The sequence below is a fragment of the Centruroides sculpturatus genome, unplaced genomic scaffold (genome assembly GCF_000671375.1).
Source record: "Centruroides sculpturatus isolate CEXI.00-Female unplaced genomic scaffold, Cexi_2.0 scaffold345, whole genome shotgun sequence".
NCBI lineage: Eukaryota > Metazoa > Arthropoda > Arachnida > Scorpiones > Buthidae > Centruroides > Centruroides sculpturatus.
In genome coordinates, this window is record NW_019384515.1 from 250,116 (window position 1) to 273,874 (window position 23,759).

Genomic DNA, 23,759 nt, shown 5'->3' on the forward strand with positions numbered 1-23,759 from the left:
AAATTTTAATGTCTATCATAGTTCAGGGTTTTTTCCGTTTTCTTTTGCTATGGAAGCACTAAGAAGACATTTTTTTATATACATGTACGTGAGCCAACCCACAATGTGAATTGCTGGATGGCGAGGGACGGGCCAGACATGTTCGAGCCCGAGAGCCCGAGACTGTACAGCATTTATACGTTACTGTAAACCTATAATGATACAATTTAGCAAAATCGTTGTAGAGGAAATTGCCGTGAACTTCGATGTTAGAAACAATAATGTAACGGAATGATGACGTCATCTATGTTTATATCAAAATATATTTTAAATTTTTTGTTTAGTGTACATAGTGAAGTGTAATTTACGTATGACGCAAGCGTTCTTTATATTCTTTATTTTTTGTTTATTGCCGATATGCGTTTCGGGTCTATACCCCTCTTCTGTCGGCTTTTATTCCTTTTTAAGGTGTTGAGCATATTAAATAAATTGGAATAAAAGCCGACAGAGGAATGGTATAGACCCGAAACGCGTATTAGCAATAAAAAAAAAATTCATCAATATTAGTCGGCTTGATCGGTTATTTATCTAACCATCTAAAAGGGGTTTGTGGACTAATTAACAAAAATTGTTATGTCCTTCTAATCCGAATGTTCACCAGAGTTCAAGAATTAACCAGAATAGCCGGATGGTCGAGCAGTCAATGTGGCAGCCTACCGCTCTGGGGGGCCCGGGATCGAATCCAGACGGGTCGAATAATCCCCAGAAAATTTTCGGGGGTGGTTCGTTCGGATATGTCGGGCCCCGTACCTCTGTCTTATAGCGGGCCCTTAATGGGCCTGGTATAAGAGGCCCTCTTAGTGCCCACAGGGCGGAAAGAGTAAAAAAAAAGTAGCCCGATAGGTTTCTTGAGAAATTGCAGCAATATGGCGCTATGCTTGTTTTCAATTTCAATTGTTTTCAGTTGTTTCATTTATGGCTACTGCTTGTTATGCTTGCTTTCAATTCAGGCAGAGTCCGTATGATTGTGGAAAGATCGTGTTTATAGAGGAGACATACGAACTCTGTTCCTATTTATATGTTTCTAACGGAAAAAAAATCCGGAAAACCAAGTGGCCAGCCCGTTGAACAGTCAAGATTGTTCAATGGTTTATCCACTTGGCCACTAGTGGGCTGTTCATATTCTCCATTGTAGGACCCAAGACAGAAATTGTTAAAATAAAATCTATTAGATTCACAAATATATATAACTAAATTACAGATAGTTAAACTTTGTAATTTATGGAATCTTAGGATATATTCAAAATCTCAGCATTCAACTAGCACCTCTCAGCGTTTCTGTTCGAAATCTCAGACGACTTCCGGTTGCTGCCATCGTGCTTCCAGCAAACTGTAAGCGCCGTTTTCGGTGCCGGATAAGCTAGCAAACAAGATGGCAGCCACCATAACGGTCGTAAGAGCTCTATTTTGCGTTGACAAGAATTTAATTTATTTTTTGATGAATAAATTAAAATTCGGTTATTATTAATAGATTGTTTTAATACACTAGTATATTTACGTAAAAAAAATCACATAATTCGTTTTAGTTTTTTTTTTTTTTTACTCTTTCCGCCATGCGGGAACTAAGAGAACCTCTTTCAGCAAGTCCATTATTGGTTTGGCCCACAATGGGGTGGCTGGGTGGTGAAGGACAAGGCCCAACATATCTGGACGGACCAACCCCTGAAAAATTCCTAAGGTTTTTTTGACCCGTTCGGATTCAATCCCGAGTCCCTCAGAGCGGTAGGCTGCAACCTTGACCGCTCGGCCATCGGCCGTCTGTTTGTTTTTGTTGTTAAAGTGTAATCTTAGGATTGATTTAATTATTTATAACGCCCGTGGAAATTAAAAAATCTTCATCACTCTTTATCTTTTCGAAATATTCATTTTTTATTAAGTTGTTCTCATTAATTAAATTCAAAAATAAATGTAGCATAACGTGGAAATCCACATCATTCGCCCTTTTTTTCTAATATTCCTGAATAACAGAGTTTGTGTTTTATTGAAAACGTCAATCAGAAGTTTGTTCCACAATCAGAGTTTGTGTTTTATTGAAAACGTCAGCGGCGCGTCACTTCCGGCAGAATTTCATTGGGTTGATGCTGAGATTTTGAGTATTTTCCAAATATATGCTTTATATACTATTAAATATTTATTTTTCTAATATTTATGTAATGCACAAACGCATTTATAATGAATAAATCTTATATAAATATTGTTTTCAAAATATTTATTTTAATAAATGTAGGCTAATATTGTTAAGTAAATATTGAATAATAAGTTTTAAAATTGTTTATACAGTATTTATTTTAATTTCTAATTTGTAGAAAATTACACAATTGCACAATTTAACGAATTTTTAATATTTATTTTATGTGATCGAAATTCTACAATTAATTAGAATTAATAATTCTACGATGTTTTTCTACACTCTTGAAAAACTGATGGAGTTTTATTTTGATAAAATATAATAGATTAATTATAATATTGTCTCGGTCGAATTTTAAAATTATAAACAAGTATTTAAATGTATTGCTTATTACATCATTGAATTAGTTACAGTTTATAAATTTATGTACTGTTTATCAAGTATAATATAGTTATTTTCCATCTTTAAAGAGTTTATGCATAACAATTACTTTTGCTCGTGTAGAATATATTGTAAGTATAATACTTTATAGGGATATACAGAACAGAGAACTAAACAATAGAAAAGTGAATAATAGCTTGTAATATTCATAATAACTTGAATTTAAAAATCTATTCGACTTCTACGCAGTGCCGGCTCCACTCTTACATTATCAACGTTCAATGCTAGTATTTTCGTTGCACGCTCGAACTTTATAATTAATTAGTGTATAAAATTTCATTTTAATAACGAAATTAAAGTGCTATTTCTATTACAAATCTATTGCACATAAGGAATAAAGGTTATAATCTAAATGCATTATTAACTTGCAGGTCATTTTATTTTTTTGCGTTCTGTGTGGCCTCGTGGCTAGATATTATCTAGATCTAATTGTTCTACGATGCTATGCATGTGACATTTGATTGAAGTTTACGTGTCAAAATTATCAACTTTGAGGAATTAAGAAAGTAAGAAAGTACATAAAGGACTGTTTATATAGAAACAGCATTTGTATGAATAAGAGAACTTGGTGTGTTTACGTGACATACGAATATATGTATTTGATGTAGTGTCCATGAAACAGGTCTAAATAGCTCTAAATGATTGTGTCATTGCTAGGGATAGTTGGATACAGTTTCGAAGTGCATTTATTCTCGTCAAGCACTCCAGTTAATTCGATTAAAGTTGAAAAGACCGAATGAAAACCACTGGCTGCCTGTAAAGAGTATAAAAATATTTTACTGTAAATTTTATATAATTATTTAAGTTCTGATAACATTTCTATACGATATTTTATAATTTATGTATCAAGCAAAGGCTTGATACATAAGCCTAGATAACTGGGATCTTACTCTCATCAAGAAATCCTTTTTTACGAAGAAAAATCCCCCAATGGATATTCCTACGGGGAGTCCTCCGAATATCTTCATGAAGCAAACGACCTAACATCATCAATTTGTTTGACTTGAAATATCGAGGAAATTAAACTAAAATTTAGAAGTATAATATTTTACCTTTAACTTAAATGTCATCGTCAGAGGAGAAGAGAAATATTTTTCCACGGAGATGAAATTGTCGTATACCTGAAACAATACCAATAGATTCTTATTTAAAAAAAAATAAACGAAACGATTTTTGTTCATTTTTACTTACGGTTGATGTTAAAGTTGATACTCCCCAGCAGACAAATAAACTAATACTTAATAATTGTAATGCAAGTAGAGCCATAAATACACGGACCAAAAGAGGCATCTTGACAAAAATGGTTCCGTATAAAATAAAGCAGGTTTGATATACAAAATGAATGTAAATGAGAGGCAAAAGAATCTCCCATTTTTCGTTTAATTCTTGAAAAGTTTCCCATAGTTTTAAAAATTTCTCGAATAGATCTTGGAGGTAATATTTTGTCGCTTTGTTTATGGTCTGTAATTCTAAAGACATTTTGGATAATCTTTTCGATAAGAGTAATGAAGCGGCCGTGCTTATGACAAACACAAAAGACATATGAACAAACACAATCGTAAACCAAATATGAATACTGACCAAACATGCAACGGATCTGATTCTGTACTTCTTTCCGGTATCAACATATGAATGACCAATCAATAGTAATAAAATGGCAAAAGATGCGAGGTAAAATATTATATACGAAAAGTAAAACAGTACATATGGTTGAACTTTCTTCTCAATATATTCTTCTTCATGTTCAAACCTATTTTTGAGCGTGGAATAATGGAAATTGAACTTTTTCCTTTTCACAATACTGAATTGAAATGCAACATACAAAGAAGAAATTAACGGCAAAAGTTTAGAGTAGAAAGCATACTCCCCAAACAAAAGAAATATTCTACCGCATGGGATATCGACTACAGAAATTATTATAATGAATATTACAACGAACCATAGCAAAATTTCAACTATTCTTTCGTAAGTTGATAAAAGAGAGGGAGATATCTTATTCTTTCGACATTTGCAAGGTTCTACGAGCCTCAATCCGAAAATCTCACATACAGAGAGAAAAGGATCTAATTGGCCTAATATGCAAATGTTATTAGGATAAAATTCCGTACAATCTGCCATAACATTTTTTTACGAATAATTAATTCGATAAATATTTACCGTGTAAGAAAAGAATACTTTATCAACAAATCGAAAGATTATTCTATTAACTTTTCATTTTTAAAACTCACCTCGCTCTACAAAATCAGAATGAAAGTTTTACTTAGTAATAAAACTTAAAAAGTAATTAGATCTAAAGAGATACATGAAATGTCTTCTAAAATGAACTCGTAAACAGGAAACCATTAACGAGGTAACATTTTTAACATCTAACTTCAATGTAACTTAATATTTTATCTGTGTGGATTTCTCATCGTGTTCTCATCTTTAATTCTTTATGCTGTTTAGTAATTCAAAAGCGGCTTCTATTACATTGTCAATATTTATTTTCTCAATCTACACGCAATCGGATTCTAATGTTCGTTTTCTTGAATATATTACAGAGAATTTATTTAGATCAATTAGAATGAAGGTTAAACAAATTGAGCGTGTTGTTTAAATCTTTTATTTATATTGAGCTATTGTACGTGACCGCAAATATTTATTTTGTTATTTAACTTATTTTGCAATTAAAATATAATATTCAAATGTTTTTGGTATAGTTAACATATATCCTTTGTAATAGGGTTTAGCAATTTAGTGCACATCCACAACATTCTATATGATGATAATTACTTTTCGACCCGTCGATTAATTAAGGCCTCAGTTTATTATTGTGGGAATCCGGGTGAGCAACCGCAGAAATTTATCGGATACGTCGGTTACCTTTTCTCACTACCAGCCCGTTCCATTGTGGACTTGACAGAACTCCTGATGGTCCCGAAAACAAAGCCCTTTTAGTACTTACAAGGCTAAAAAAGAAAAAAAAAATGAAAAAAACTCGACTTTTAAATCAAAGTATTGTCTTGCGGTGTTTTCGTTAAGTTATTCAAAAAATGGCTTCTCAAAGTTATATAAAATATTGTGAATATCTACAATACTTTTATATACTGAAAGATAATAAGCCTATAAAACTTAGCATATTCTTTAGATATTAAATCAAATATATGCAATTAGAACAATGGTCTTCAAGAATGAGAGTTAAGAGGCCGGATGGCTGAACGGTTAAGGTGGCAGCCTACCGTTCTGGGGGACCCGGAATGAAATCCGAGGAAACGAAAACCCCCAGGAATTTTTCGGGGGATAGTTTCCCCGAAAAATTCCTGGGCCGTCTCGTTGTGGTCCTGGCCGAACCCATAATGGGATTGTTGAAAGAGGCCCTTTTAGTGCCTACAGGGTGGAAAAAGTTAAAAAAAAAAAAAAAGTATAAGAGTTAAAGATTAAGATGTAACAACAGAATTCAATAAAATTTAATTTTGCACTTTTCATAAACTGAAACGAATCAAAAATAACTTGCAATAATTCATCCGAAAAATTTTAGGATCAATTTGTACGTCGCTAAATGCAAATGAAACCGTAAACGTTTAAAAATATCGTATATTAATCGCCAATTTTCTCGTCGGATAAATAATCAAATATTTTTCGATAATAATAATATAATTATAATTATACAAATAAAATTAATTACGAATATAATTAATCCAAATTATTTTAAAATTTAAAGAAAATTATATCATTTTTTCAGTCGTGGACATTTTAAGTAAAACGAGAATCCGGCATTTCGTTCCGGCGGCCACAAGTTGGGGAAGAGAACAAAGAGGTTCGAAAGTTGAATATTTTTATTCAATTTTAAATACATTTTTTAAAATCGTAAGAAAATTTAAAATGATATTTATAGATAAAATTATGCGAAATTTTCTAAAGATTCGATTTCTTTTAGAATATTTTATCAAAATGGCGGACATAAATGGTGAAGGCGATCCTTTAGGCGAAGAAATTGAAACAAGAGAGAATGGTGAACATAACGAAGAATTACCAGAAGGTGCCGTTGACGATACGGGCGAAGAACAGAATATCGAAGATCCCGTAAGTTGATATTAAACGTTTCTTTTCTAAAGAAATATCGAATAAAAACAAACTCGAATGACCTCGTAACGATTCATTTAGTCAAATAGAACGTGCTCCAAATTTTATTTAAATCAATTATAAGTCTGTATAATTGATTAATTTTTTCCTTTTTTTTTTTAGTTTATTGTATTACTATTGAATTTGATTTATTTAAAATTATTTCAAAAATGACATTTTTTTGCAGGAATTCTCCACCAGTTTTAGAATTATGATAATTATGGGTGCGACTGTGCGGATGCAAATTTAGTAGCGAACGACTTAGTTCTCGCAAAGAAAAACTAGCACGAGCGGTAAGGGAGAAATCTCGCCGGCGTGAGAAAATTTCTGGTTCTCTCGCATATCCGGCGTGGTTTGATATTTCTCACTCGCTAGTGTCTGCATAGTTGCGCCCTAAGATATGTATGTTATACTTATTAGAAATGCTAATCAAAACAATAACCGTAATAAGTCCTGTTTTAACACTTTTTTATAGTACATGAAGACTTTTCTTTACAAATAGTTCATTGATCTATTCTGTTTTAAAGTAATCTGATCCGATTAATGTAGCTGTATTCTTGATAATTTTATAATGTTGAAAATATTTTAATGCTATATGATATTCTTTATATTGAACACAGAGGAAAAATTAATTAGTTAATTTCATATTTTTTAGGTGTAAAATAAAATATCTAATCTTGTGTTATTTAATGGATTATATCATATTTGATCAATGAAAAGCCTAAAAACAATTTTGGTATTTTGTTTCCTGTAGTATCATTTGTCGTTAATATTTTGCTTTAATTGAACCATTAGTTCTACAGTATTTACAAACCATTTTAAATACAATACAATAAGTCTTCACTTTATTGATAGGTACTTGGAAACTGTTAAGTTAAACAAAATAATGTATGACGAAACCAATTTTACTATAGACTAATTGAACAAGATATAATTTATTAATGCAGTAATACCTTGACTTACGCTACCCTGACTTACGCGAACCCAGAGTTACACGATTTTCAAATCTCATCGATTTGTCTTTTGTTTGAGTGGCACACAGCTCTTGATTACTGACTCCCCCCACAGTCTTGATTACTCACTCCCCCACACTATTGCTCAGCTTACTTGTTCGGACGTGTCGCGCGGAATCGACACATAGCTACAATTTATTTTGTGTTATTTATTTCTGTGTTTGTTATATCTACGGAGACTTGAGAGACTCTATGTGGTGATTTCTTGTAACCGTGAACGAATCAAAAGACGAGATAAGATTAACGAGAACATTTATTAGCTTACGTACATACGACTTGGATTTTACACAAATTGCAAAATTATACCCCGACTTACGCGAATTTGACTTTTGGTTTTATTATTTGTTACACAAACTAAATAAATTTTTTTCATATTTCTGTGGCTTGGAAGAATAAGTGCCAATGTCAAGTGTATTGGCCTATGACATTGGCCCTTATTCTTCCAAGTCATAGATTTATGACCAGATAGTTTAAGAATTGGTGAATATTTAAATTGTTTTTTAATAAGTATCCAAAAACAGTATTGTATCCAAAAACAGTAACAAAATCAGCAACATATGATAACTGGAAAGATCCAATTATCATATGTTGCTGATATAGAAGAAAATAAAATCTTAGGATGGCTCAACCCCAATTTTTTTTTATTCTTATAGATGATTGGAAATAATAATTTTGAATGAAATACTTCACTAAACTTTGCTTTCAAAATGCAGAAATATTGAAATTCCTTAGTGAACTGTGTGTGATGACACTGATTTGGAAGTTTTCTTTGATCATGCATTAGATCTCCAGCAAAACAACAATTTTGTAATTATTTATTCACAGGTTAAGTTAGTATTAGTATAATCTTTGTTTTTTTTTATTTGATGATCCATATTAAAATGTTCATAAATGATAGGGGAGACAACTTTGTTTATCATTTCAAAAAACACAAGACAGTTTGCAGCTGTTATTATATCAGTCCAAAACATATTGCAGACTGATGGATTTTTCCAGAAGAGACCAATCAAAAAATAGTTTTACATAATTTTTTTTATTTCAAAATAAATGAATAAAAGTGATAATAAAATTGAAGAGTGAATACTGTACCTCTAAATAAATATATAAATCATAGATAAGAAGATATTTATTTATTTATTTATTAAACATCTAAAAAGTATAATAAATATAACCTCAAAAACTTCTAAAAATAAGGCCTCAGTGTTCTTATATATTTTAATAAAGACATTGAAAAGAAGTAAATCAATCTTTATTTGATTATTTTTTGTGTCTGTTATTTGAAATAGAACAGTCAGAAAGAAAAATTTGTTTTTTTTATAATTAATTACTTTTTCGTATATATGTATGTAGATATATATATATGAAAAAGTAATAAAACATAAAGCTGAAAACATATGGTGGCCTGTGTTAGATTAAGGAGATTCTATATATTTCTATAGTAGACCTGCTATAGAAGTTTGATATAGAGTGCTGAAAAGTGAGAGAAATATCATAGAGCAATGTCTGGAGTTCCAGAAACCACTGATAATTAATATTATTGACTTTAAAAGCCTTTGACAGTCTTCATTGTGAATTTCTGTAGAATATTGTTAGATCTTATGGCATACCACAGTGATATATTAATATTTTTAAGAACTTGTATCTGAAGTTTACCTGCTGTATAGAGACAGGATGGACACACTGATTTCTTCAGAATTGAAACTGGTATTAGACAAGGCTGCACTCTCTCACCATTGCTGTTTCTCTTGGTCATTTGTGATTTTATAATGAGGTGAGCAGTGGCCATCCTGCGTGCAGGAATTCCATGGAGAAGACAGGTGCAACTCACAGACCTGGAATTTGCTGACGATATTTCATTGATATCAGAAATTTACCCAATGATGCAGAGTATGACCACAAGCCTTGAACATGAGGCTGAAAGAGTGATATTGTAGTTCAGTGATAAAACAAAAATAATGTCCATAAATAGGCAAGTAAAAGTAAAAATTACAATCATGAATCAAACAATGGATCAAATGGAAGAGTTCTGCTACTTTGGTAGTATCTTATCACTACAGGTGTTGAAGCTGATATAAAACACTGCCTTGGTAAAGTATCACCTGCCTTTCAGAGACTGCTCAGTCTGGTCCATGTGAGCAATCATTACAGTGATTAAGGTATGCCTCTAAACAACATTGTCATTTCAACTGCAATCTATAAAAAATGGAAAGACAAAGAAAATTACTCAAACTCAACTCATTCTATCAAAACTCTGAAGGATATTTAGAATTATTTATCATGACCATATTGCAAATGAGGAAATTCTCAGAAGTTTCCTACACAAATTCTGGGACATTGTTAGAGCATAGAATGCATTTTGCAGGGCATGTACTTCATCTGCTGAAGGAATGCTTACCAAAAGTAGCCTTGAAATGGAAGTCATGCGATAGAAAAAAGGAAACAAGGCAGATCATGAACTACCTACATACAAAGAAGATTAGCATTCCATGGTATGATGCTGAAACTATTGCAGCTGACCATGTTTACTGGAGACAGCTGGGGCTGTATTCTGATCATTAATCTCTCATCCCTTCTTTCAAAGACAAATGACATCAAAACGAGAGATGAGATTTGTCTCTCAGAGAAAGCGGCGATTCTGGTCACTTTTAATGATCTCATCTTTGTTGTTGACGTCACGATTCTACTAGGTTGATTATACATGTTCAGGTTATCTGCATGTGCAACACGGTATAGAATTTTAACCACTGAAATTGTAAAATTTTCGAAAATACAGAGTATGTAATTATAGATCACATGGTAAGGAAAGCACCAGTTCAAATAAAGCACATAATTTTGACGAAGATATGTTTATCTTTTATAACGTTTTATAGATTGTCTGTTGTTATGCCAGTCCAAGATTAATGTTAAATTGTCTCTTAACGAATAAAAATTTTAATAATTTAAGTTAGAAAAGTGTGCATACTTATTTAAGGAGAAATTAGATAGTAATATTTCGAAAAATACTTAGAGGGACAGATAAGATTAACATCTTACTCAATAGTTTAGTAATTGATGTAGGATAATTAAAAACAATAGAATTAGTGGTGTTCTCGCATAGGCACTGGAAAAAATCAGAAGCAATTTCTCTATCGAAATATTATTTTTCGAGATAGACAACATTCTCTAATACAATTGTATAGCACAAGTAGCATCCAGTAGTCCATATTAGATATAACTGAATCGAGGCAAAAGACTAAAGACAACTATTCTCTTGTCTCTGAGAGATGAGAGAATCTTCAAAAGAAAAGGCTGTCCAGAATCATGTTTGGAGAGACACAATGATCTCTCAAGACATAAATAAATGATTAGCCAATCAGCAACCAGCTTGTGTTGTAAACACTGTCTTTCAGAGATGAGAGGCGATGACCAGAATACAGCCCCTGGTTGCCCAGCATGCCACTTGGCACAAGACCTAAGATTAAGGGATGAAAGTGTTGAAAATAATTTGGTTTACATAGGAGCCATGAACAGATTGCTTTTCAACAGAATTAAAGCATAAGTATGATATTTAGAAGAAAAAGCAGTCCATAGCACTGTCCATATATACTTCCACAGCAGAGATTGAAGCTAGACTGGAAGAGTCAGTATTGATTAAAAAAAAAGCTTCTGTGGGAAAGAAAGAAAATTTTAATGTCTATAACGGGTGGGTAGGCAAAAGTTCAGTGGAAGCCGAAATGTAGGTTTTGCAAAATGCATGGGAGCCGCAATTCTGTACCACGATTTTATTATATAATATAAAACAAATACAGTAGATCCCCCTATAAGACGGTAGATACGTTCCGTTCTTTATGAATCAATTTTGTAGGAATCATAGTTTACGGACTACGGCTGTTTGAAAGGTTTTCTTTCATAAAATTAATCGATTCTAGACTAATTCGACTCAACATTTCCAAAATACGTATATTTTTTTGAAAATAATCCGTATAAACTACGTTATAAACAAAAAATTGTAGGATTGCTTACCGAGTGTGTACCGTTCGACTACGCCCGTTGCTAAAGCTTGGTTTCGTCGCGGAACAGCGCATCAAACCGCGGCCGCGATTTCTGATATTATTTTTCTGCGAAAACTTCGTTGACCTTTGGAGACATCCTTAATATAAATAATTTTTATGGCCGTTAAATAAGAAATGTTTCTTTCACAAGAAATGTATAAAATTACAGTACTGTATTAGACTTACGGTACCTAATTTACATACTGTACAGACGATAGTAAACTCAACTTACTCGCCTAAACTCTCTGTAGCGTGGCGCTGGACGGCGGAAAGTATATATATAATTATAATAAAGTTACAATAAATTAAGTTAATATATAATTATATGTACAGTACCTAATTTATATATAATTAATATATAATTATATGTACAGTACCTAATTTATATATAATTATATGAACAGACGATACTAAACTCAATTTATCCGCCTAAACGTCCGTAGCGTGGCGCTACGGACGGCGGGAAAGTAGTTCGGCTGCCCGATGACGTTTTACGTATTATAGGAGTTATTTTTACCGTTGTTTACGGATACTGCCACAATTTTTATAGGAATCATAACTATAGGAAACGGTTTTATAGGGGGATCTACTGTATTGAATTTTTTTTTATAAACATATTTTCATAAAATTGTGGAAATAAAATTGTAAAAATAATAGTCTAATGAAAAGCAGAAATTTAACATTCAGCAAGAGCCACATTTGCCCATGTCTGTAAAGTAGCAACAATTGATTGTGTCAACATTTGTTGACAGTCAATTGTGATTCTGAATATCTGTCATTGGCATATGGAAATTGTATTGATATCATGATAACCCCTGGAAGAAAGGTCATTATAATGACTTAATTTAAATTTAACATTGACATTTTCATAAATAATATATATATATATATATATATATATATATTGTAAAATAGAATTAATTTTAAATTTTGTTCAAATGTTATAGAATGTTATAGAACAAACATTCCAAATGGAACATATTTGTAAGTTGAGATTGATCTGAAGCAGGGCAGTCAGTCTGCTCAAAAATGTTTGTCTTATTTATTAATATTTTGCTGCCATAAAGAAAAGTTGTCTTGTTATATCAATTTGAATTCTTGTAATTAATTTTTCATTTAAATATTTTAAATACTTAAATGAAATAACGATAAATGCCTAAATATTTATTTGATAGGAAGCATAATAAACATATTCTGGTCTATATAACATGTTTACAAGTCAATGGATTATATCATTATGAACCTGGATTTTAAAAATTAATAGTTTCTTCATGGGATGAACTGAAACAACTCCCACAAAAGTAAATATTACAAAATGTGCATTCCCATGTGCATGTGTTTTCTATGTGCCTATGTTCAGCATCATCGCCATAATCAAAAAATAGCAACAGCTATTTTTTTTTATCATTATTATGGTGGTGATGCTGTACACAGGTCTCTTCCTTCCCTCATTTTTATTTTTGTAAAGAAACCTATTTATTTATTGGAGCAAGTACTGCGCAAGTCTTCCTCTTCTTTTCCTGTAGCTAAAGTTTTTACAGAGAACTGCAAATTAGGCCAAACTGAAACAGTTTCCTGTAGTTTTTCTTTTCATTTTTGTAAATGCACATAAAACATATGCATTATCTGTTTCTGCATCTAAAAGTAACCAAGAGATGAAACTACATGTTTGCAAGATTTTTTGATATGAAATAATATTTTTGATATTGATTTGCTAAATCTATGCTGCCTGTGTTTTTATTGTGTGTTGCAAATTTAGTAGGACACTTGTATTTACCATGCTGTCTTTTGAAATAGGTTAACATCAGTTTCATATGTGGAAGTGATAATAAATTCAGATGTTCTATGCATTGTTGAAAAATTATATTGTTTTTATTGGATTTAAAATTTTTTAAACAATGGCAGAAGATATTTATGATTATTCATCAAAGTGCCACATGGCTAAAAAATTTTCTTATCTAACAGATTCGACAAAGAGGTATGCTTGTAAAAAAAAATTATCAGAGATGATAGTAATGTCTTTTTACACCGTATCTGCTCACTTGGACATGATTGAGCAGTTAAGGTGTTGGTCTACCACCCTTTTGAGAATGCTAGGATTGAATTTGGGCAAGCAAATGCAGGAATTTTCATAGTCTGTCCCTCACTATCTGGCTGCTCCCATTCTGGGCCTAGAGAAACTCATGATGGGTATGAAGTTAATGCCTACAGAATTGAAAGAATGAAAAATGGAAAATAAATAAAACTTATCAATATCTTTTTATAATGAATAAGTGTAGTTTCAATGAATAACAACCAAGACATAGCAGAGTCATCATTAATGTTATATTGTTCTGCTAAATTTTGCTTTTATTGGATTTAAAATTTTTTAAACAACTCCTTCACTTTTTGTGTTTATGATTTTATATATATTCATAATCAAAGCTACAATTTCTTCTTGATTCACTGTTTGGTTAAACTCAAATATTTTTAAATATCAAAATAAAATGGTACAATTGAATAGACAGTCACTTAACAGAAAAATCTGAAATCTTGAAAAATTCATTTTATATTCTGTTATAGGAAAAGTTTAACTCTCAGTATCTCATAGATCATCACAATCAATTATAATTTTAAATTATAGATACAAAGCCAAATGATCACCTTATATATATAGGGCTTCAGGTTGTTTAATATACTTATAATTTTAAACTATTTTATTATTAATAACAATTACTCATATTCTGCTTAAAACGGCCTACTCTGTCTTACTATTGCACTCTATGGCAACTATTTGATACATTCAGTCAAAGATACATTAAAGTTTTTGTTAGCTTTTATGTATATTTTGTCATATATTTTTAGTGTATTTGATTCATTATGACAGGAAGAAAGGGTACAACTGATGATGGCTGGAAAATGCAAAGGAGTGCATTTCTCTGGATGTGAAATTATAATACAGGGTGTCCCAAAAGTCTCCATATATTGACACAAATCAAACCCACCAGTGACCGAATAAATTAAACCATTGAACACTGGTAGTTGGTCATTGGTTCATGCCTGACCAATGGACTGGCATCCATGCAGTGTTCTGGATTCTTCATGTGTCTAACACCTAAACAGAATCCCGGTTTCCACATAGGAAATTCTGCTAGCAGGACTTCCTATGTGGAAACCCCATTGGCAGATCACCCATGTGTTCCATTGCCTTACTTCGTCAATTCACTGACACAAATCTTAATGCTGACATTTTAATGTTTTGTGAATAAAGTTACATTTTACCTTTGTATGTATAGAAACATTTGGGACACTCTATATTATGTCAGTTGAGAAGCATCGTATCAATGTAGTTTGGCATATCCATAATAAGAACTATTCTATAAAATGCAAATAATATAAAAGCTTTGGAAATATGACTTCAAATTTTTTAGTAACAAAAGTATTTCATCCAAGAAGCTTAGTTTCTGCATTAATTTCTTCAAAACAATCTTTCTTCCAAGAAACTAGTGGCAAAATAGTCTGACAACAACTTTTCTGTAGTTGCTATCAGAATATTTCCCTATTTTTAGCTAAAAACTTTAAATTGTTTTGAAGGTTTGAGGTTTGCATTATAACACTTCCTCTTTTATGCCAGATGTTTCTTTGTAGATAATTACTGAATGGGGCTTGGCATTATCTTGCCGAAAATGTTTGTGGTATATCCAAAGATTTTTTGATGGGAAGAATATAGATTTAGCTGGAGAACCTAGATGTACTCATTAACATTGTCAGTACAGTACAGCATTGATTATCCAAAACAATTCTGGACTGGGGTTTTTTGGATAACTGATCATGTATGAAAAAATATTGGCCTGTCCCATGTTGAATTTTTCTCTGTTACATGTTGCTTCATGTTGAATTTTTGTCAGTGTTAAGCCTAATGAAAATTTTTTTAAAATCATAATTGTGGTTATTGTATTGTTAAAAATTATTTTTTTATTTTGCACAAACAAAATAAATATATTGAGAAATATAAAAACAAAAAAAAATTATATTTTGGAAATTAATCTAGAATCAAAAACGTTTCGATTCAGCACGACACATGTCCCGACAGCACAGCCCCCAGAAAAACATCACACAAAACAAGCAAAACCCTTTCTTTTTCTTGGGTTTATCTGGAGTTGTCAGTTGCTTGGGCTATATTCTCCGACAAACTGAAGCAAAACACACCACTCACGCTGGAGGGGAACCTCGTTCAAATACTGGCACGTCCTTAAGTACTCTCTCGACGTGTGTTGTGCTGAATTGGAGCATTTTTTGATACTAGATTAACTTCTGAAATATAATTTTTGTTTTTATATTTTTCAATGTACAGTGGAACTTCGGTATACGACCTTAATTTGTTCCTGGTGTTTGGACTTATACCGATAGGACGTATACCAAACCAATCTTTCCCGTGAGAAGTAATGTAAAAATGATTAATCTGTTCTCATGTAAAAAAAATGGCTGGCTTTAAATGCCTCGCTTTCCTGGCTAGTTCCTGCTTGATTTTTCATGAGATCAACGTGTATCTTTTTAGCTTTCTTGGAAATAATTGCTTCTGATATGCTGTCACCAGCACACTTTTTCAGTTATCCAAAGCAAAAGCAATTTCTCAACATGATCTAATGTCTTCAATCTGTTTAGAAATTGATTTAACCCCTTATTAGCAGATTTAATAATATCTTTATTTTTCACGATTGTTGATATCGTCGTCCTCAGAGTACAGTATGCAACAGTTAAATCTCAAACACGCGTGCCACCTTCATATTTCTCAACAATCTCTTTTTTCAGTTCCATTGTGATTCTAGTCATTTTTTTAGTTTTCTGTTGCTTTTCATTTGCCTTTTTGCAATTCATGATTAATAAAAATAATAAAATTTTACTTACAAATTAAAATCAGAAGAAATTTGACAAAGTTATAAACCATAGCACTGCGAACATCTAGTCTGGTCTAGTACACCGATAGTGGTACTTGTTCATAGATGGCGCGTATAATTAAATTAAGTTGTATACTGAGCAAAATTTGTTTTGTCCAAACAGGATGTATTCTGAATTGGACGTATTCTAAAGCAGACGTATACTGAGGTACCACTGTATTTATTTTGTTTGTGCAAAATAAAGAAATAATTTTTAATGATACAATATGGTCGCACCAGTGCTACCAGCTAAAACACACATGTCAACAAAAATAATATTGGAGTAGCCCAAGACATAGCCAAATATTGCAAAACCACAACACTAGTGGAAATTTGAATTTGCTGACTGAATTGCTTTTGGTTAACTGATGTTACAATTGATCGGTATTCGGATAATCAATGCTCTACTATATTATCATAGAAATCAGCTGTCCTCTTCTATGTGCTCTCATACATCCCCAAATCATTACTGATGATCAGTTTTGTGCTTGGTGAAATAGAAGACTGGATGGTTTTGTACTCCCTTTATCTGGACGACTTTTTGTACTTATTTTTTTTTTGTATTTAATATGAAACATTGACTCATTTGAATATAAAATATGATTCCATTTTTCTACTGTCCAGTTCAAATAGGTTCTGGCTTATAAGACATTGTGATGCTTACTGATGAGGTTTAGGTACTGCTTTATAAATTCTAAACTTTAATCTTTTCATATTGTGCTTTCAGATGTATTTTTTTTTAACTTTTCCCTAAACTAAGCTTTTAAATATCTGTTTCCTAGCATATTGTAATGTAACTGGCACATTTTCATGTAGTAAGAATTTATTTGTCTGGAAGCTTAATTCCCGTTTCCTTGAAATGTTTGTTAATGTCATTGGCTGTGTACTTGGATAAAATGCAGGTTGTCAATAATAAGTGCTCTTTGATGCCCCTTTAAAATTTCTGATGTACACATTTATATATATCTATACTAATTGTCTTTCCTCTTGGCACTTGTGCAGCAGAGTTATATTTCATGTTCTGGTTTTGTTTTATATACTGGAAAATTGGCAATGTGCAAACTTTGCACAAATTTACATATTTAGATGTAGTTTTATATACAAGAAATGTGTGGTTGAAGTCTAATGAAATGTGTTGTAAATGCAAATTAGGGATTTCTGGTAATTTTCTGTTATTTATTTTCTGCGTCAATTTGCAAAAATCTTAGTAAAATACTTTTTCTGTAGTGCGTCAACTGTGTTTCTGTTAATTGTTTGTCAGCATCTTCATTTGTATTATATTTTTAAAAAATAAAATTAAGCAGTTGAACTTCATTGTTGTTGATGATATTGTAAATAATGTAAGCTGGCTGAGTGTGCATAGGAAAATGTGATTAACTGAATCTCTTGCATCATCACAGTCCAAATCAGATATTTGAACGTAGTATTGTGTAAAATCGACTTTTCGTTCTTGAAAATTTTTCTAGAATGTGTAGTTTGATTATAATAAATCAGAAAGTTGCATGTACAGTTTACTTTATTGATACTTTAATTTTTGAAAACTTTAAAAATAATTACTATAATTTTGAATGTTTTATTTTTAGGAACTCGAAGCTATAAAAGCCAGAGTAAGGGAAATGGAAGAAGAAGCTGAAAAGTTAAAACAAATGCAGAGTGAAGTCGAGAAACAAATGAGTATGAGTCCTCCAGGTTTGTAATTGATGTTTTTTCATCTTATTTATTAATACAGTAAAACCTGTACAAAACTGGACACAATGGTACCAGCCAGAATTTTCCATTTTGACAGGTTTGTTTTATAGAGGTTATTTTTATAATGCAAAAACAAGTTGAAAAAAAATGTTAAAACTCAGGTTTCAGTAGTTCTAAATATGTGTATTATCTTCCAAAATGTTCATTTAAAAAATTAGTCTGAAATACCAAAATGTGTGTGTGGAGAACAGAGAGGAAAAATCTGAAAGAATTAGAATAGTGCTTAAAAATTTTCACAGATGTTGTAAAGATATGCTGCTTGGTAGTTAGCATTTTCATTTATTAACTATTCATTGCATGAATTCTACAGAGTTTCAAGTACATTAGTCAAAAAAGATATTTTAGCCATCCCATGTAATGAAAAAAAAAACAATTCTTTATTATTCAGTATTAAATTTCTGTTGATCAACATATGGCACAATTAACACCAATTCCATGCTTTTCTAAGGAAACTGGCAGATTATATTAAAAGTTACAAGGTTTATAATATTATTTTCAGTGTTTACAATCTTGTGGCAGAAGAAAAGTTAAAGCATATTGAATTTTCATGTAAATGGATGAATATTGAAGATGAATACATGAAAGCATTATTCAAATGAATACTATAAAGCACAGTCTGAAGAAGCAAACATTTTTCTTTTAAGATTATTAATATATAGATATGTTTTGTTTTCAATTACCTATTGATTTTTGTTCATTATTATACTTTTTATTTTTCTGTTTTATTTAATTAAATAAAAACTAAAGGGCAATGTAATTCATGTATTATTTTTAAAAAGTAATATATATTTCCAAGTATATATTTAGTGTCTTAGAAATGATGTTAACTTTTTCAGTTCTGAAATATGGGAAGGTTGTTTATTATAAATATTTTTTGAATACAATGATTTAGTTTAGTTCATTTAAAAAACCATTAAAATATAAATCATACAAATCTTTATTTAAACAAAACAATAAAGAAAATTACTCTCATTTTGTTTATAAAAATAATTTGCGATGAGAAATTAATTAATGTTCTCCATAATAATAGAATACTGAATTTTGGTGGTTTTAAGACTTGCCAGATTGTGTTAGTTGCTTCTTTTGTCTAGTTAATATGAAGAATGAAAGATGCTTTGACTTTAAACATCAAAACATCTTTCATTCAGTAATTGTTTGATAACTTAATTTTAATTTTTACATAAATCAAATTAATTCTCTTTTTTTTAGTAATTCTTTAGCATATGGTTTCTCTCTCCTTAAAAATGGTGCATATTTTTAGTGGCATAGCACTTTTGAATGATAAGCAAACTGGAAATGTTGCTTTGTCACAACTTTAACAAAGAAAAAATATTATAGACTGATATTTTTTGATGACAAAGTGATTGTAAAGTCCATAGACAGCTGGGTGGCTGAGGTAGTAAGGCCAGTTTTTATAATTCAGTGGCAGTTTCAAGGTCGTTGGAGTTGGCAAGTCAATGTGATTGTTTATAGCCAAATTGTAGTCAGCATCTATCTTGATATAGTAGTGTTGGTATCAGACCCTGAAGTCAATTGCTAGTCTCCATTTCATGGTGAAAACCAGGAAGAAGGGTTAGTTCATGAAGTAAAATTTTGTACTAAATATTCATTATGTTTAGTACAGAATTTTATTTTGTGAATTAAATATTTTGTTGTTTTCAACATAATAAGATTTTATCATAAAAATACAGTATAAAAATGAATAAATTAGAATTAGATTGGATCCTAAGTGGATCTGAATAAGGTTAATTTTTTTTAGTGCCAAACAATAAAGCAATTATTTTATTTAACTAGTAATTAATTTAAGGAAAAAAAATAGATGATGATTGACAGAAGAAAATGTTCCATGAATTTTATTCTGAGAATTTCTGGATAAAATGTAAACTATATTGATCATACAATTACTACAGTTTTTATATCTTTTTTAGATAATCACTCATTTGAAAAAAAATCCAAAATGAACTTAAACAGTGCCACACCATCAATAGACCATAGGTTGGCCTCGATATATGCTTGCTGCTTTGAGGTTTGAGTTTGGGTCAAGATCCTCAAATGTTTTGTGGGTTGTTGTCTTGAATATTTGGTTCTGTTTCTCTTCATCTGGCTGACTTATTATGTACTGTACATAGCCAAATCCATAACATTTACGATTTTAAAAAGGCCCTCTTAGTAGCCAAAGAATAGAAAGAGCTGAAAAATGATAGTCTACACATTATATCATTAGTTATGATTTTAAAATTTAGCTGTTATATCAAAAAATTCTGCTTTACTGAAGTTATATGCCTTTTGGTAGTCAAAAAGTCTTTGGTTTCTTATATATCTTATATAACAAATAGTATTTTACTTATTAAAGTCATTCCCTTCTAAGATTTATTTTCTTGGCTGTTTTAGGGAAAATAATGATCATCAATAAAATTTTGATCCCGCTCCTCTGGTATTTTGCATTTCTCACATTGTGACACTGAGCCCAAAAATATTCTTTTTTCCTTCCAATTCTCAAATAATCTTCAAAAATTTTTGCAGCACATCAATTGAAAATCTCTGCTCTACAAGATAATTATCAGTGCAGTTAGGATCACTACTGCTAATTATCTTATTATCCTATAAACAAAAGTTTCCTTCCTGCTTGTAAATGGATCAAATGACAATTTTATTGTTCTGTTGTACAGTTGACCCCCTATAACACGGTTTATTTTTCCATTTTATATGAATTTCATGTTGTACGAGTCACTTAGATTTTACAAATACATGTGCCGGGCTGTGAATGGCTCATGTATTTGTAAAATCTAAATGACTCTTACAACATGGAATTCATATAAAACAAAAAAATCAACAGTGTTATAGGGGGTCGACTTGTATTTGGAAGAATTTTTTATGTGCATGGTATAATCACACAATTACCAAAAATTGATTATCTTAATTCAAAAATTAATATTGCTTGAAATATTACAGAAAGTATTAAACTTTTTGTGTTTTTAACCAGGAATGTTTTCTATATGAGAAAAGCAATCAAAGAAATATGGCATTAAGATAAAAAATTTGGCAGTTTACCACATAAGGTTGACTGCATAAATTGCTAGTTTTATAACTTAAAATTCTCATAATTTTATCAAATAAATGCAGTTGTCTTGAATTTGGATAACATTGTTATGAAATGAACAAAAATTTTAAAGTTGAACAATTGCAGTGTCAAAATTATTTTTTACATTTTTGTCATGCAGGGTTATGTATGACAGTGCAATATATAAAGAATGGCATTGTGTATATAAAAAGTGGCAAGTGTACATAAATGCAACACTTCATTTAAAATAAATTGAAACTGGTTTTGGTTGTGCAGTTAAGAAGAAAGAACAGAGAATATAAGGAATGATATTTTCATAAGGCTAAATTTATTTTAAGAAATTATTGTCAGATTGCACCTGTTCCGAGTGATACTTGAAAGGGTTACACCCACATAATTTTACTGCAACTTTTACTGTGTGCAAAGAGTTGTATGTCTTCTCATAGATGCCAACATTTTTTATCTCAAAGTATCTGCACTAAAAAAAATGTACAGTGAAAAGGTTTGAAAAGTTAGGAAGATAGAAATTTTTGTACAAAATTTTAAATATAAGAAATGAAAAATGTGTGTTGTGGAATTTCACAAATGCTGCACAACACCCAGAAAGTTAAATTCACCTCTACCCCAAAAATGACTTTTTGTCTTGATGATGACTAATAATATACACATTATTTTTAATAAAATTTCTAACAGATGGTATCAGACACAATTTTTTATTTTTTGTTTAGATATGTCTGTTTCGTAGAATTTTCGATATATTTTACTTAATGGTTTAATCCATTTACATTTCTTTTAAAACAAAAATTTTATTAAAATCTTAAACCTAAAATCACTAAATCAAAAGGACTTTGAAATGGCAATTTTTTGATGGCATTCCATCCATTCAAAAAGGAGTGGTCTGCCAAATAAAGACCATAACTTCAGAATGTTCAATCGATGTTTTAAGGATTTTGGGAGTCAGTTAGTCAGTGACTATTTTGAAAATGAATAAGTAATATAAAAATGTGTACTGAATACCATAATATAAATAAAGAAAAATGCTTATTTCAGATTTCCTGAAATAAGCATTTTTGTTTTATTTATATTATGGTATCCAGTACTCAATAACATTTTAATATGTAAATGTTTCATGAATTATATCCTGAGAATTTCTGGATACAAAGTAATCTATATTGATCATACAATCATTGTAGTTTTTATATCCATTTTTAGATAATCACTCATTAAAAGAAATCCAGCTACGAGTTGTATAACTTTCCCATCTATTATTAGATCATATTCAGTACTGTTTTTATTTTCTAAATGAAAAATTTTTTGTAATTAGATAAGGTACAGTTTAGAAGTTTTTGTCAATATTTTCTGTGACAATAATGAAATTTCCTATGAAAAAGATAAACCCAGAGTAGTGTGTGTGTGGTGGAGGCATGATTTTGTTATCCACTTTGAAGTTTAATAACTCTTGTACCTTTTTGTCAAAAATTTCTGAAATTTTGCAGAGTGATTTATGTATTAGGGGAAAAAGTTTCTAGAAATTTTCAGGAAAATTGACCATTGGTTTAGAAGATAAGACCCTCACCCCATTAATATCTCCTGAACCAATCTGAAGACTTAAAGGTAATGGTAACAATTATTAGGGATGAAAACTAATAGTGCCAGGAAAATCCAGCAACAACATTGCCAGCTTTTTTTTTATGTGGTTAGTCAGTCTCATTGACAATTAAGATGTGATTCCATAAGTATAACACTAATAGGTTGTAACTATAGTGCTTTTTAATCATTATAAAGTCAGTTTTGACAACTAAAACGGGTGCACAACCTGCGGCCCGCGGGCCACATACGGCCCCCTATCAATGTTTATGCGGCCCGCGGACGGTACAGGCTAAATCCCTTCTTTCGAAGTTTCTAAGTGTAGAACTTTTCCCTTTCACAAAGTCATTAGCACCCAACTGTTTTATGACTTTCTCTGAGGTGAGAAATGGGGGATTGTTCTATAAATAAGTCTATTTCTATCTAACACTTTCTGGTTTAGATATCTAATATTTTAAAATGATGTTAGAATGTCATTTCCGATGTTATCGGGAAGTTTCTATTTTGGCGGAAAATCTTAAATTTTATGCTTCAGAAAACTTGCCTATTTGTCTAAATAGCGTCAAATAACAAAAATAAGTGAAAATAGCGCTGAAAAACCATGAAAATAACGATTTTTTAGCATTTGTTTACATTCTAGATTCTGATTGGTATAGTCGAATTTGAATCAATCTTTTCTGAAAAGACGCTTAT

The 23,759-nt window shown here is 31.0% G+C and overlaps 1 protein-coding gene across 10 annotated transcripts in view; it reads left to right on the plus strand.

The window, feature by feature from the left end:
* Positions 1-6,331: 6,331 nt before the first annotated feature.
* Positions 6,332-23,759, plus strand: part of LOC111622544 (polyadenylate-binding protein 2-like) — a 43,039-nt gene continuing 25,611 nt past the window's right edge. For all 10 annotated transcript variants that reach the window (XR_002756289.1, XR_002756290.1, XR_002756291.1 and 7 more), the window contains exons 1-3: positions 6,332-6,454; positions 6,525-6,670; positions 18,253-18,358. Coding sequence is in view for 5 of the 10 variants with exons in the window: in XM_023364949.1 (XP_023220717.1) it covers positions 6,539-6,670; positions 18,253-18,358 (238 nt within the window). In the remaining 5 variants the exon portion in view is untranslated. The remainder of the gene's footprint in view (positions 6,455-6,524; positions 6,671-18,252; positions 18,359-23,759) is intronic.